Here is a 16,655-nt window from a genome sequence, read left to right as displayed (position 1 = left end):
GTGGTGAACCAAGACTCAACTCAAGAACAAAGTGAGTTGAGAAATATTATACCTTTGTTGATTCCTCTTTGCATAAGCAAAGGCTAGTCACCCAAGAGATAGGGTCTTCATTCCTTAGTCACCCAAGAGATAGGGTATTCATTCCTTACTTCTTAGCTTCATGGATTTCTTGGATGAGGATGGTAGAATGAATTCTCCAAGTTCCCAAAATAGAGAACATCTAAGTCTCCACACCAAGGAGAGACTAGAAGAAAAGATGAGTAATCTTGGAGGAGGGAAGATTGCTAGCTAATCTCCTCCAAGGGGCCGGCCTCCTAGAGAGAAAGGGAGAGACTTGTTCTATCCAATTTCCTCTAAAAGAACCCTAAGGCCTCGTTTGGCAGCTCGGACTGTACTGACTATTTCTGTCGGATAGGATAAATAGCCATCAAATAGTACTGACTAAATTAGTCGGGCGTTTGGTGTAGTATCAGACTAATGACCGTATTATTTATACTGTGTTTGGTACTGAGCCGGATAGGACAAGAAAAAAAAAACAAATCTTTGTTTGTTTAATGAACTTTTCTCATATTTATACGTATTGAAAACCACACAAATTTTCAAATAACAATGATAAATAGTAAATTTCATACATCAAATTCAAAATATTTTCCAATAACATAAAAGAAGGTTCACAAAAAACAACTACAAGTCATTACGTTATATAGATTAATCCAACCACATATCAAAGTTCATAAAATATACAAATGCAAATTGGTTTCACTAAGAAACAGTTTGTCCAGATAGCCAAAATATATGCATGCTGCTGCTTTGCAAACTCTTCCCTCTGCTTTGCTTTCTCCTTAAACACCAACAAACACAGGGAGCATCAACAAAACAAATATTTCCTGCAATCATAAAGGCCAGATGCATTAATGTCGCAAACATAAGTCCAAACAAACAATAAGAGAAATTTAACAAACAAAACCTAGACAACCCCACTTAAAATCTGATAAATGCAATGAATAAAATAACTAAAAAAGCTTAAAAGGAACAAGATTTGAAAGCCTAACAAGACAAACAACAAAACGAAGACAAAGCTTCTGTTACAAACCACTGACGTAAGTGCCATGAAAGGATCAACACACCACTGAAGTGAAACTAGCCAGTGTTTCATTTACTTAGTCCCACCACTTAAAGTTTCAGTTACAAACAGAAAAATGAACCAAGACAGTATGTTATTCTCAGTTAACATATAAAACTTATGAGAAAATACTACCACACAAAACACAACAATTTTTTACAAGCAGTAAATACACGATATTCCATATAACATACGAAGTCCCCAACATATGCAGTCTAATGACTCTAACATGTAAACAGATACCATATAACACACTTTAATCACTTCCTTTCGGCCCACATTATCTCTTCTTCTATTTAACCGCCCTTGACAATCTTGTAGCTTGCCCATCAAGTACAGAGTAACCTTCAGTTCTTACCCATCAAGTACAGAGTAGCCTTTAGAGTTAATCATCTGCACAAATTTTATATAATATCCCATTTACCCATTACTAATCTTGTTCATCTGAGCAATTTTTTTTACCATTAACGTTTGACCACTCCTTTAATTACTCAATTATTTTAACATCATCATATCAACAATAAACACATAACAGCTAAATCAAAGCAAACTTTCACCATGCATCAGTCACTCAACAAAAAATTGAAAGACAAAATCTTGAAAATTCAACGAAATCCCACTAACCAAATCTCAAATCAAAGAAAACCCACATAAGAATTTGCAGAACAATGATATGGAAGCAGCTCATTTTTTAGCACAATTCTCGTGCCAAAATTCAACCCCAACAAACCCTAATTCGACCCCATCAACAAACCTTAAAATTCGAAAATTCTAATTAAAACACAAAATTACATAATCAATTGCATAATTACAGAGAAAACAATAACTAGATTCAAACAATTGAAAGAAAATTGCAAGAAAAAGAGAGGAGGGGGAAGAACAGAGGAAGGGGCCGAACCTGGGAAGAAGAAGAAGAATGAGAATACAAACCTGGGAGCAGTGCGTCTGGAGAGGAAGGAGAGACCAAGAGATTTTCTTGTACCGTCTGGAGAGGAAGGAGAGAGCGAGAGTTCGTTCTGACTAAATTGTCCCGTGCTTTTAGAGGGGATAAGGAAACGGGTGTTTACCGTATAAAGGAAGTGGGCCTGGATTATTTAATCCGGTGGTTATTTAATTCAAACGGACACCAAACACCGTACTCCGTATTATTAGTCCTATCCGATGTGTTATCCGACGTACCAAACAAGGCCTAAATGAATTTTGGCTATAAAGTTCTTTATATAGTCACTTCACTTAAGTGACAAAAAGAACCAAAACCCTATTTTATCAATATGGCCGACCTTCTATGGTCTGTTTGGGCCCTCTTGAATCTTTATTCATTAAATTGTCATACAACTTAAGTCAATGGGCTTAACATTCGAAGCCCATTGGGCCTTGAGGCCCAAAACTAACATGAGGTCTAAACGAATTTATTCGTTTGATTAATTAACATATTAATTAATCATAGCCATAAACAATTAAACCATTTAATTGTTCTTACTCAACTCCATTGTTTCTTCAATCTCTACCTTACACGGTGTACGATCCATTAGGTTCCTTTTAGCGAGGCAGTGAGCGATTGTTACTCTTAACGATCGATTATGAATTGAAACAACATTTCAATTCTCCCTTTAATGAAGATTACCAGGGCTTCCACAAACCATGAGTGACACCTAGCAATATGTCATGGCTACCTAAGCTAATCAGAAGAGGTGGAGAACCTATTTAGTTTAGGATTACAATGTAATACGGTATTTCTCTAATTCAATACTCTTGACCACATTGTTTGGTTTGATAGTTTATTCATGTCTACTATCCAATGTGATTCTTTTACTTATATGATTACCTTGAATGTGATTTGGAACGACTTCCTAAATCTCATTCATACTCTGGCCAGAGATTCTTAATCATATCATAGAGTATTCTCCCTCAAAAGGTTTGAAGGTTAGAGATCCCTTGTTGCACATTCACTTGCCTCCATGACTAAGTGGCTTAACCCTAACTATGTCGTGGACACCCTCTGATGGAGTGACTTTGACATAGTCAAAGATCAAAGACCTAATCACAAGACAACTATGATGTCTCAGGTCAAATGATTACTTTGCATTATCCTAACCATGAATTCTCATGTGACATGAGTATGAGAACTCCTTGTTGATCGTGTTCAATGAACTCATTCTCTATTGTGCACCTACATGCTTGTCTTGGTGTCAGTCACACCAATGACTCGAGATCAGTTACTCTCCCTAAGAGAAGACATAACATATACTGATCTTAACGGACTGTCAACGCCCAATTGGTAATCCTATGATCAGGAACGTTTAGGATATGTATAAAAAAGAGAATGGTCTCTTGAATCTAACTTCTTTAGATCACATTCTCCCAATTACATATTCCTTGGACTTATCATTTAAGCATATAATATTTATATGAGACGGCTTCAAACAATAATTTTTGTCTTTTATATTAAACTAGATTAGTTTAACATGTGAAATGTCCGTAAAGTATCATCATATGATTGGTTTAGGGCACATTTCCAACAATTACAAGATAAACACAAATAAAAAAATGACCCCAAACCAAAGCCCAAAACAATAGTTTTGAACCTGGAAACAGAAAAACCAAAAAGACAACTCTACAGTCCTACAACCACAGCTGCCGCTACCGCGTAGCCAAGAAACCACCATAGACTAAAATTCCAACCCGACGCCATTGATCCAGCCAACCAAATCCGCAAGAGTGAAGGAGAAGACGACTCTAACAACATCCAAAGACCATCATGAAGATCGGGACAACAACTAGAAAACAAAGGAAACTAGTGAGAAATAACCCACCAGCAACAAAGTCGTCGAAGGCAACCAAGCCATTGAAGACAAATCCATGGGAAGTGGTGGTGCGAACACCTGAGTCGGAGCTCTACGCACTTCCCAGGAGAACCACATCAAAACGCATTGATGGTTCAAAGTTGCATATCCAAAAAAACTTGGAATCAAGGATTGTTGGAACCAGGTGGGAATGGTAACAAAAGGATGGAAGAAAAACATGGAGATTGATGGTGGGAAAAGAAAAAAGAGGACGGGAAAGGGAGATCGAAAGTGATGGCTAAAATTTTGATTTTTAAAGCATAGAGGGTTGGAGGAAATGGCAGATCGGTGCGGAAGAAGTAGGAAAAACATAAATTAAAAAGAGAAAATGAAGCAAGGAAGAAGGACCATCGACCCTGGCCGTAGCTAGGGCCGACAGCGGAGGGGGAACGAAAAATTAGAACCAAGCCCACACACGGGCAAGAAGAGACTCTCACAGTAGGGAGAGAAGACCTCTCACACGAAGGAGAGAGATTTTTTTAATTATATCTCTATTTAACCTCGTCGACTTAGATGAGGTTAGCACCACCAACAAAGTTCTCACCATCCCTGGATCCAAATTCGATCTTTGCATGCTCGAATTTGTCACGGTTGAGAATTCCAGGCCATTTTCCCACCATCTCCTACCCCTTTTTGTTCTCAATTCAGGTATAATCCTCCCCCAACACTCCCGGCTTCAATTTGGTATTCATGTGAAAATTGATTGTGAAACATATCTGAAAATTGGTTAGTCTTAGCTAGTCTCATGCTTTTTTGGAGGTGTCGCTAAGAACTGCTAGTCACATGGTTAGTCGACGTGAGTGAAGGTTAGTGTCAGCAAACCTAATCCCTGCGGGGGTTTGGGGACGGAAATGTTATATCCATCCCCATAACCACGAAATTAACCATATGCATAACCATAAATTAACCATTGGGTATTATCCATAACCATACCCACTGGGTAAAGGATTTCCTATCGGTTAACGGTTATATCCATCTTCGTCAATACAAAAAATATATTTGTTCAATTGACGTATTATAATTTAGTAAATATTAATTTCTTCATAAAATATTTGATGTCTAAAATGATTCAATGAATGGATCTTGTGGAGTATAAAATTAAAGCTAAACATTGATGATATTGGTTGATCCTTGATATCTCCCATAAGTACCATGAATTCTCATTGATTTTGATTCATATCAAAACTTTTGAATTTTCCCACAAAATGCAACTCACACAATGCAACTTTTGTATTCTCAAGGTAATGGATTCGGTGAGTAATGAATATATATGTATATATATTAATACATTATAATACAATTATGTATAATAATATTATTAAGTTCAGATTCGGAGACGGATACAGATTGGGGACCCCTATAACCATATCCAAAACCATAACCGAATAATATTCACGATTTTTCCCCATATCCCAAATATACCCGAATTTTCATACCCATATCCAATCCATTCGGATGGTTATCCATGGTTATTGGGTTTTAACAATTATAATTGTCATCCCTACATGCGGGTAACAAACACAGGACTGGACTAACCCATAGTCCAATCTTGTCCAGAGAGAGTTAGGGAAGACAAACAAACATCCCCTATGCATTTTAGGTTTTTATTGAAGTTCCTCTCCTGCCACCTAATGAAAATGAGTGCTTTTTTTTTAAAGTACATTTTAACAAAACAAATTAGGTACATTTGAGAAGAAAAAAAAATAACGGGTGCATTTTTAGACAAACTCTGAAAATTTTTCAAAATGAAAAAGGAAACGAATTTTTTAAACTGAAATTAATGAAGAGATAATCTTGCTAAACAAAACCTCTAAAAAAAAGTAAACCAATTGAATGTGAGCACTAAAAGCCCTAAAAAAGTAATTTAAATTTATGCTTAAAAAATATATTAATAACATGTTAATATATGTATGCTAAAATGTGACGTGTACAAAAGTCAAATAACCTTGATCAAGGCATGAAATACTATAAAGTTTTAATCAAACCACATCGTTGGCCAGGGATGAAACTCTAATAAGTAAAATAGAAGTTCATTAATTCTTTGTTGACAATTTACGTTTCCTTTTTCCATTTTGACTAGGATTCTCTCCCCACCTCTTTCCATCATCTTTCATCCTCTCCTCTCATATTCTTTTATTTTGTCTTTCTCTTGCTATAAAAAATTAATATAAAATATTGACGTGGCTTAACTGTGACCGTTCAAATTAGAAGGAGAGGAAAGGGAGGGAAAAAAAATAGAGAAAAGAATCACACTCCTTTGCATTTATCTTTTAACTTTGGGTCGAAATCTAAAGAATCCTAAGGTGTATCATTATCAAATGATATTATATTAGGGAAATGATCTTAGCTTTTGGTAGGACTGATCAATATTAAAAAAATAGTACAGTGACAACAGTGAAGAGAAATTGAAGTGGTCATTTACTACAGTAGTAGAAAGATATTGTGCCTTTGCATGATAGCTTGAGTTCGAACCTCATCGATGGCTAGTAACCCTTTACCACAGTGATAGAAATGTTTTGTGTCGTTGCATGATGACTTGGATTCAAACTCCGTCGGTAGCTAATCTAACATCTAATCGAACGAAACTTATCATTTGTTAAAAAAAAAAAAAAAAATTAAAAATACGGTAATCAAAAGAATTTTGCTATGGGGTTGCAGCTCAATCGGTTACGAAGCTTCTTGCACCCAAAGTTCTGAGTTTGATCTTGCGCACATAAGAACCCACCGCGGTTGACGGTGTATTTGTGGCAAGTAAGTTGCTATATAAAAAAGGCCTTGAATTGATTGATAGTCGTTTCAATAATTCAACCAGACAGCAACAATTATGATTTGTTCTATGATCAAACAAAAATTAAGATTTGTTAAATTTGAAACCATTCAAATGTGGACTTATACATAACCCAAAAGGAGGAGGATTATCTCCTCTTTTAATCTCTCTCCTTCTACTTAAACGATTAAGGCACGTCTACATCTTATGTTGATTTTTTATAAACAAAAAGTAAAGTGTGAGATGAGGGAAGGGAAGAGGAGAGGAATAATTAAGGAGAGGAACCTACTCCGGATCAAAAAGCACTTTTGCATACCAAAGCACTTTTCAAGCAAACAAGGGAGAGAAAGTAAGAGAGAACCAAGTAAATAGTAGGGGTAATGCAAAAGCTTAGCCACAAGTAGTTTCACAGCTCCATCATCGTGTGTTCTTGCTTATTCACACCCCTCAAAATGGAATCTACAAGTGCCTGTATGTCTTGTCTTGCGATGACTTTACTCCAAGTTTACTAATTTCACACGTCCACAAGAAAATTTCCCAATCGAATAATATAAAAACTTGAAACCGAGTGAAGTTACACCCCAGGATTCCCTAAAAGTCGCTCTACCGCAGCATGGACATTCCCAGAAGTGGCTTGCAATGCCCTGATATTCTCTTGGGTATCGAAGAAACCCATTTCTCGTAGCTGCCTCAGCTGATTTTCATACAGTTCTTCCGGTGGTACTGCAACCGCAATGACAAGTGTTCAGAGACAACATAACGGTTTATTTAATTCGACTTCTTATAATAAAAAGTTGATTTCATAAAGGGTAAGATTGTATTAAGATGTTATGAATGAATAGGGAGCCTAACCGTTAGGGTTTGCAGCGGCCAAGCCGCCGGCTCCAAGACCTCCAAACATGTTCATCAGCATCTCCAAACCGGCATTATTAGGGGCACCTGATTATACACAGGAATTAAACAAGTGTGAACACCCAAAAGAAGAAAATGACTGGAACCCATAACTTTATTTGAACTTCTTATTCTCGGAGTACCTGTAGCACCACCGGTCAGAGTTGGATCCCTGGCAAGAACGCAACAAATGATTAGTAATAAGGTTAACATCAAGACAAGTATTTTTCTGTTTCTTTTTAAGTGGCCAAAACTCCTACTTGGGATAGGCTGACACCTCCACGGATAGAGAATTAATTATGGGTAAATGATCTATATTATTTAGACACAATTATATTAAGAAATCATTGACACCCTAGAATGATGCTGTATTTTGACAAAAGTATAAAGTAAAAAACCCATAAATACTGATAGAAAATGTAACTATAAAATCTGAATGTGGAAACCAAGCAGGCGTGGTAAGGTGTATTAGACTCACTGAGTTGGTTGTTGTCGATTGGGAGAAAATAGTGACTGCTGTAACGCGAGCATTTGCTGCGAGAGGAAAAGTCAGAGTAGTAAAAAATTAAAGTTAAAGATAGGTGGTTCACATCCCAAAAATTTCAGTGTTCTTAGGGACAATAAGTCTAGATTATAAAAAAAAAATAAAGATCCACGCAGGGACTAGGGAGAATAAACAAGCCAGGAGAGATATTCAAAAACATATATTAGCAGACTTTGAAAGGGAAAGTACCTGCATTGTTTCAGGGTTCATTAACTGCCTTAGTAGCTCTGGATTTTGCATCATTTCCCTAAGTTGAGGATTTAAATCAACCATTTCGCGTAGTTGTGGATTGAGGCTCAGAATCTAAAGGTAAAAAAAAATTGGAAACATTAAGAAACATCACTTTTCGCAAAAATTCACATCTTGGGTAAGGAAAACTTTGTCAACTGATGGTACCTGATTCATGTACTGGGGATTGGAAAGCATGCTTTGCATCATCTGTGATATGGCTGGATTCTGCAAAAGCTGATTCATTGCATTAGCATCTGTCATGCCACCAAGCATCTGTTCCATTCCGGGGAGACCAAGCCCTCCCAGGCCAGCAATACTGGCGGCCCTTCCATCCCCAACAGGATTTGTCCTCGTAGTATTTGGCTGATTTCCTCCTGACAATTCAGATCAAATATATGAATATGGAAATTGTCATAATGTATTCAAAGCACCTCTTCTTTTACAACATAAAATCTATTAAAAAACAGCTCAAAAATAGAACAGAAAAAGGCATAAGCTAACCTAATAATCAATTTGAAGGGCCAACAGCAGTCAATTTCAGGTCAAACAAGCGACGGAATTTACTAAAGACTCTTAAATTATGCAACGGTTTAAATAATACATGCAGACTTGAACATAAACTTCCAGAAGGATGCAAGTCAGAGCATCTATATAACCCATTAAAATTGAGAAGGCCATATCATGCTAAAATTTCCCAACAAATGTAACAAATGTAGGAATTTACTACTAAGCATATTATTAAGATTCAAGACCCAGCAACAAGTTTGCATAACCATTGATTACCATATATCAGATATCAAGACTATGTCCAACGGCAAAATCAGTCCTACTTTCAGGATAGAATTTAGTGCCGAGAATATATTATACTTCCATGTGAAGTCTCTTCCATTTAATACCCATAAATTGTGGAGATAAATTGAAACACTACCTGCAAACAAATATTTGGATAATAGAGAACAAAGAGGGAGAAGCTCACCACCAGCAATGCCCCAAGGGTTAGGAAGTGGATTTGCATTAGGAGCAGCAGAACCAGCAGCTGTTTCTGAACCAGTGGTTGAAGGATTGTTAGACCCATCCCTGGCCTGTGCCCCACCCTGGTTTCCCAAAAGAGCAGAAAAAGGATTTGAACCCAAATCATTTCCAGCATTTCCGGTTGTAGCATTCAAAAATGGCTCCTGAACGTTTTCATACATCCGCCTCAGCATGTTGAATCCCTCAGGGGAAGATTCAATGTTACTCATTGCTCTGTCAGTGTTTCGCATCATCTCACGCATGAGTTCAGGGTTCCTTGCGGCTTCCAATGTCTGCCGGAGAATGCCAGGATCATTAAGTATATGTGCAAGCTCTGGGTTCCGGTCTATGATATCACGCATTTGCGGATTGTTCATGATCAAGCCACGCATCAAATCAGGGTTATTCATCAAACTCTGAATGGCAGGCATGTTCATTATGTCCCTCATCATGTTCGGGTTCTGAGTCAGTTGTTGCTGCACTTGTTCAAATTCCGGAAGCCCAGCTCCAAATAAACCCTGTCCTCCACCACCGCCACCAAGTGGGTTTAAACCCTGCCCAAATAACAAAGATGCCCCAAGGTCAGGACTCTGAAGCCCCTCACTACCAACACCGCGTGTAACACCTGGAGCAGTGGTAGGACTAGCAGTAGCAGCAGGGGGAGCGGGGGTTGACGCAGGTGCAGCAAAGGCACGGACCATGTGAACAGTATGATCAGCCTGCAGACCTTCAACACAAGAAATCAACTATGCATTAGAATACAGTAAATCACCCAAAACATGACATATGGGCAGATTCACAGCCATGGACAGCATCCAAATCCAACAATCTCACCCCAAAACATTCAACGATACAATAATCCACAAAATTTCCCCAAATTACAATTTCCCAATACAAATATAACAAAATTATAATCAAATTTCGATAAAATAACATAAACCCACATCACAATCAACCCCAGATTCGATTAAAATCACAAAATCAATATTCAAAAGTCAAAACGAACACAGAATCAAATCGAAGAGGAAACAAAGCGTACCATAACTAGTGAGGGTCTGGTCGTCCTTCAAAATACGACCTTTGTAAATTAACCTCTGCTGATCAGCTGGAGTATCGCAATTCTGAGCCAAAACTTCCTTGAATGCCCCAACAGTCGAGTCCAGGCTCGCCCTCACCGAAAACTTGGAGCCATTCGAGCATCGAATGTTAATCTGCTCTCCTCCTTCTCCTTCGCCACCGACTTTAGGCTCGCTCGAATCGCCCTCGCCACCCATAATTCGCTCCCACCCAATCGATCGATCGCGAGGAATGAATCGAAAACCCTAACCCTATAAATTATGAAATTGAAATCGATGCCTTTGAGTGAAAGTTAAAAAGGGAACAGCCCAGAAAAATTGTGTTACTGAGTAAAAATATATATTTATATAGCGGAATATATTTTTTGGGAATTAAAAAATTAAAATTGTAATTTGCAAAATCTCAAAAACTAAAATTAAGAGAGAAAAGAAAGGAAATTGAAGAAGATTTGGAATCGAACAGGTTAAAAACGTAACGTGCATAGGTGGATTTGTGTGCCAAAGGCAAAATGAAAGAAGGGGTTAGATTCTCTATAGTTAGGTTCGTATATTCTTGAAGAAATGAAGGGTGAGATTCTCTTTGGGGATAAATTTTTTCTTGTAACCGGAATACAGATGGTACACCACGTGTTTTATACAAGTAATAGAAAATTGTAGTTTGTAAGTTATTAACTTTTAATACACATATCTCACCATTTGTATAGTGACATGTGATGTATCATCACGTGTTTTGATCACATTGAAAAATTTCTCCTCTTCGAGTCGTTTTTGCTCACCATTGTATTAATTGTTGTTGATGAGTTTTAAGTTTAAGTTTTTTTAGTAGAGTGACAACGTCAACGGTTAGATAGTTAAGTGCATTTTTGCTCACTCGTTAAAGGGACTCACCCTCCATTGATTGTCATTAGATTAATTTAAATTTTGAGATATATATCTTAAATCAGTTAAACCAAAATCAATGGGGGGTAAGCATCACCTCCACTTTAGGGGTTTTGCAAAGTTACACTCTAAACAGTTAGTTATTAATGGGTGAAAGAATCAGTTGGAATCAAAACCGCATCAATCTGTATATGCATTATTATTTTTTGCTATTACAGTAAAGCCTCATTTGCAGTTTCGATTTCTTTTATTTATGAGTTATAACTTATAATGCATTTTTATAAAATTTCGTTATAACTCATATTATATAGGATGGACCCACTCAATTATTTTCTATTAAAATTGAGAGGAAAAGTGGTTGTACTTGTATTTTTTAAATACCATTTGTTATTGTGTTTTATTGTATTTTGTTTGGATTTTTTTTTTTTGGTATTGTCTTTTAAGGTTGAAGTATTTGTTATTGTGTTTTATGTCCTTAACACTATGTTTGGATGAGGAAAATAAATTTGGAATATTGGTAAAAGTCAGAATTTATAAATTGACATGTATCAATTCCTTTGTTTTGATTCATAAACATAGAAATTTAGAATTTTCGCGTGGAAAAAAAACTTGGAATTTGGGACCTCCAATTCCCAAGTTCAAATTCCATGTAAATAGGTGTCATTTCCCCATTTCTATGTTTGAGAGTTTAAAAATAACAAATTCCGTATTCAATTCTATTGTTATTTTAGGTTAACCAAACAAGAAAATTTACAAATTCTAGAAAATAAAATCTTGTCATTTCAATTTCCGTTATTTTGAAATTCCTTAGTAATCTTAAATTTCTTCATCCAAACACAGTATAATTATTTTTAAAATCTTTTTCGCTTAATTTGACGTTAATTAACTATAATGTATGGTCATTCATACAATTTAGTGATATTCCTCTTCATTTGTAAACCAAAAGTTTTATGTTCGAATCTCGTGAATGACAATTCAATACCAGCTTAGGTTGTCCATTGTGTGGCTTACCCGAACTTCCCCTCACCTCAGTAAAAAAATATATCGTTGTACTAAAAAAAAACAAAAAAAATCTAATGTATGAGTCTTTGTTGTGCCACGTACACACATTAGCACTCAACTTAGATGAAAATGACAAAAAATGATTAATAAACAAAAGTCAATGATCAAAATTCAGTTTGATAGAGAGGTTACAAATTCAATGTTGGAACATTTATCATCTCATTTACAACGATTGTTCAACTCTCAACCTCCCATCGTTTGTTTTAAGAAAAAATAAGTGCTAAAATGACTTATGTGTTCAAGTCTTAGGTCATGTTTGGTTTCTATGATTAGTTGAGATTAGAAAATAAGGAAAACTAATGAAAAAGACTTGAAAACTTTGAGTTTTAACGATATGGACAAAATAAATGGTAAAGTGAATAGTACCATAATTGCCTTTTTTTGTGTAAAAAAAAGGTTTTCCGTTAAAGTGAACAGTACCGGAAGCTTTTCGTTAAAATTCCCTAGAAAATATGGGTGAGGACATTCAATTTGATAGGATAACATTAATTCATTACAATGACGAAAAGAGAGATTAGAAAATATGGGTGAGGACATTCCATTTGGATGGTTTAATAGAAAACAGATTCATAATGCCATTATATTTGCTTCTTGCCAAAGAAAACCCTGGTTTTTTTGCCCCCCCATAAAATATTGAAAAACTATCAGTGTAAGAGAAGAAGCGATTGGAATACAATACTGGTGATAATGAAGATGGGTGGGCATAAAAGTTGATCAAATGTAATATTAATTTTCTTATAAAAAGTATAAACACCAATGGATGTGCTAAATGACATTAATTATCTTTCTGTTTACTTAAAAGGATGATAGAAGCAAGGGATCGAACAACTTTTAGAAAAAGGGGAAGTAAGGACAAGAAAATCGGATCACCTAATCCTCTAGTTGACTTGATTTCTAATTGAAGTTTTGGATTCTGGACTTTAAGAGGAAAATTCTTAGTTTTATCGAGATTCTACGTGTCAGTAATCATGTACAAGTTAAATATTTGAAACCATATTTTAGTTATCGCAAATTAAACAACAACAACAACAAAGCCTACTTCTACAAAGGGGGAATTTCATTTAGGATTCATTATCATATGGATTCAGCGTAAGAACGGAGTGTCAGCTGTCGACTGCTCGACACCCTCTCCCTCATTCTTTATCTGGACAATGTAAGATAAACTTACACAGAATGAGCTTTTAAAATTAATATCCAAAGTGGTCATGTGATCGGCCATATCAACTTGTGTGTAGAATTTGAGAAGATGCTTAAATTGTAAATGAAAAGGACATTAGGAATATGAGTGGTGGATAGATTTCATTATGTTTACTACACGTTGCTTGTTGCAAAATATTATCTTTAATTACTTATTTCTTTATCAACTTTTTTGGTATATTTTTTGTTGGATTGCTATTAGAAAATTTCTCTGGACTTTCAGGAAATAAAATGTGATGTGGTCCTCATCAGCAGCTTCATGTACTGGTTTTTTATTTCGTTGATTCTATTGTTCTATCTACGGGTCTTTTTTTGTCCCCCCGTTTGTCTCTTTTTGTATTACATTATTAAATTTCTAGTGATAAAATATAAGATGGTCGTTTTATCGGAAGTTAGCATTTTCTAATTGTTCTGAGTGGGAAAGAAGTAGCCTAATTTTGTAGGTAATGGCTAAATTCCAGGTCTTGATTCTTTAAGACCATTTTGTGCATGTTAAAGAATAAAGCTACTTCTTTAGTACGATTAACCAAATCTTATAACTAGTTTGAAAATCTTACAAGTAATATGACCCCCTATTTTAAAAAAAAAAAGAAAAAAGAAAAAAAAGGAGGGTCAAGTAGCTTTGCAGCACAATTAACACTTTCACATGAAACTAAATAATAATATCACATTGAGCCAATCTGAATCTGAGTTTGACTAAACATGGTTTAGATTAATATATTCCACTCTTTTATCAATATGTTTTCATTGTACTATGCATCCAATGAGACACTAATTAATAATTCATATGATGATCGGGAAGTTTTCAATCCGGTAGTCATTTTTACACTCTCGTTTTTTGTCTCCACAACTTTACTCCTACTCTTGTGGTACAGCCCTTGATTCTCCTTTGTTTATATGATATTGGAAAGTTTTCGATAGGATAGTGATTTTCACTCTCGTTTTCTGTCCCTGCAACTTTACTCCACCCTTGTTCATCTTCCTTGATTTTTTTTTCAATTTGTTCAATCTGAATTCTAGAAAAAAGGGACGAGTAAATAGAGAGAAAAGGGAGTGAGAAAATCATTTCCCCTTTCAAAACATAACTATGCAGAAGAAAGAAGATAAAGGAACAGTCTAAGAATCTGTATGTAAAGATATCTTCTCTCACTCATTAGAATCAACAACTTTCAGCATAATTAGGCTGCATTCAAGAATCAATATATAAGGAAAGGATTAACTACAAATCCAATTATTTTGTATGAAATGTTGGGGAATGTTTTCAAATTTACTCATCTGCTGCAAAAGGGAATTTGCTTTCCTTTGCCCTCTGTTGGTTCCACATCTAGCCAGCTTCACCTGATGCTCATAAACTCCGTACTGAAGTGCAGCCAAAGTGACTGACGAATTGTTCAATCCCAGCTCCAGAAGAACTGATGTAGCACATTCCTCGTTCTTTGGGGTCCCGTCCTCTATAATTTCAACCAGTGTTTCAATGAAAGACAGCTAGTGCAGCGCATTTTGACCCTCGGGGTGTGATGCAAGGAGTAACAACGTCGAGAGGGCTTCATCCGTCATGCCCAAGTTCTTATGCTCAAGCAAATGAAGCAATGGCGGTATTAGGCCAGCGTTGATGGCTCTAGACTTGTTGGCTTGGTTTAAAGACAAGTTGAATAATGCAGTGGCAGCATCCTTTTTGCCACGGACTGTTCCATTTTGCAGAACATCTACCAAGGGAGGAATTCCATTCAAAGCCCCCACCAGTACTTTGTTTTTGCCAAGCATCGATAAACTGAACAATGTAGCAGCAGAATTCCCTCCAGCTTCATCTGTTCCATGCTGCAGTATTTCAACTATACCGGGAATAGACCCTTCTCTGGCTATGAGCCTTTTGTTTGCCTCGTCAATTGACAAATTTAAAAGCGCTGTCACGGTGTAGTCTTGAATCTTGGAATCCAGATATGAAGGGAGCTTAATCAACTGGGGGATTCCTCCACTGTTAGCAATCAAAATTCTGTTTTCCGGATTCTCCTTGGAGAGTATTCGGATTTTATGATTTGGCTTTTTTCTCAAAACATCCAGCTGACATGAAGATAGATTTTGGACTAAGCGGGATACTTCCTCTATGATTCAGTAGAAGAGCCATCCGAACTTGCGTAAGGATCCTTCTTGGGGAGGTCATAATTATTCTTCTCACACCATTGCTGAGTTGGGCTCTTGAGGGCGAAATTTGGCGCTAGGGATAAGTGATCCAACGTTTGTCCCGTCTTTGGGCAGGTGCGGTGATTCGAATCCAACCACTTTTGTATGCTTGCTCTCTCATAAGTCTTCAGAAAAATGCAGGAAAACTATCTCAGACCCCATGTTAGGCACTTAAGAAAATTCAACGATAGTTGGACTTTAGGCAACTTTTTTCTGGATCAAGTTTTCAGTTATGGTAATAACAGGGATTGATACAGACGCTTAAACCCTAACTTATGATCCATAAACCAAAATGTAAAAACACTTTGAATAAGAGGTATTGACTCTAGCAATTCATAAATGGTAATAACCAGTTGCAGAAAGTGTTTAGATGGTCTAATTAATCAGAAAAAGCTCACCTATCCCTAGGTTAATATCCCCAAAGTCATCTCTATATCTCACTACTCATGCAATTCACCGCGAGGAGTGAGCTGGAGACATTGGGGATTTACCCCGTGACAGGTGAGTCGTCCTCTAATTCAAGATTACCTGTCCGGTTGCCACAATGACAGGATCAGTCATGATCTCCATAGTAATTGGACAGAGAAATTCATGAAGAATCATCAAAGACTGACACCTCCTTAGACTTCTCGTCGAAACAGGACCATCAAGCAAGAAATCCTCGTAATTACCTGCAATTTCCTTGAACTTTCCCAGAAGATCAGTGATTTATTGAATGCTTTCAGCATTCTGCCTCACCGATCTCTTAGCCAGCTTTCTAACTGCCACTGTTTCCTCCTTCGAGTCTGCAATGGAATGAAGTTCCAGCTTCTTGGCAAGCCTTTCCAGAATTGCACCGTCTGCATTCCTG

General features: G+C 36.6%; 1 protein-coding gene, 1 long non-coding RNA gene and 1 pseudogene across 2 annotated transcripts; all 3 read right to left on the bottom strand.

Moving 5' to 3' along the window:
* Positions 1-635: 635 nt before the first annotated feature.
* LOC114827304 (uncharacterized) lies at positions 636-2,051 on the bottom strand. The gene is made up of 2 exons (XR_011572351.1): positions 2,022-2,051; positions 636-887 (listed from the first exon to the last, which is right to left on the bottom strand). It is a non-coding gene; the product is annotated as an uncharacterized lncRNA (long non-coding RNA).
* Positions 2,052-7,083: 5,032 nt separating this feature from the next.
* LOC103445215 (ubiquitin domain-containing protein DSK2a) lies at positions 7,084-11,019 on the bottom strand. Its single transcript, XM_008384205.4, has 8 exons — positions 10,450-11,019; positions 9,376-10,137; positions 8,565-8,773; positions 8,358-8,471; positions 8,103-8,158; positions 7,768-7,796; positions 7,586-7,672; positions 7,084-7,456 (listed from the first exon to the last, which is right to left on the bottom strand). Exons 1-8 carry the CDS (start codon positions 10,682-10,684, stop codon positions 7,308-7,310), a joined length of 1,641 nt encoding a protein of 546 aa, XP_008382427.2. The 5' UTR covers positions 10,685-11,019; the 3' UTR covers positions 7,084-7,307.
* A 3,730-nt stretch (positions 11,020-14,749) lies between these two features.
* LOC103445259 (U-box domain-containing protein 15-like) lies at positions 14,750-16,655 on the bottom strand (annotated as a pseudogene).

The sequence above is a fragment of the Malus domestica genome, chromosome 10 (assembly GCF_042453785.1).
Source record: "Malus domestica chromosome 10, GDT2T_hap1".
NCBI classification, from domain to species: Eukaryota; Viridiplantae; Streptophyta; class Magnoliopsida; order Rosales; family Rosaceae; genus Malus; species Malus domestica.
The sequence above is the reverse complement of the archived record's forward strand: the minus strand, read 5'-3'. Positions and strand labels throughout refer to the sequence as shown.

Excerpts from the sequence above, each read along its gene's own strand:
- LOC103445215 (XM_008384205.4), bottom strand. The coding sequence starts at position 10,684 with ATGGGTGGCGAGGGCGATTCGAGCGAGCCTAAAGTCGGTGGCGAAGGA. Across the intron at positions 8,774-9,375 it reads CCCTTGGGGCATTGCTGGTG|GAGGAAATCAGCCAAATACT; the intron begins GTGAGCTTCTCC and ends CTGAATTGTCAG. Across the intron at positions 8,472-8,564 it reads ATCCCCAGTACATGAATCAG|ATTCTGAGCCTCAATCCACA; the intron begins GTACCATCAGTT and ends TTTTACCTTTAG.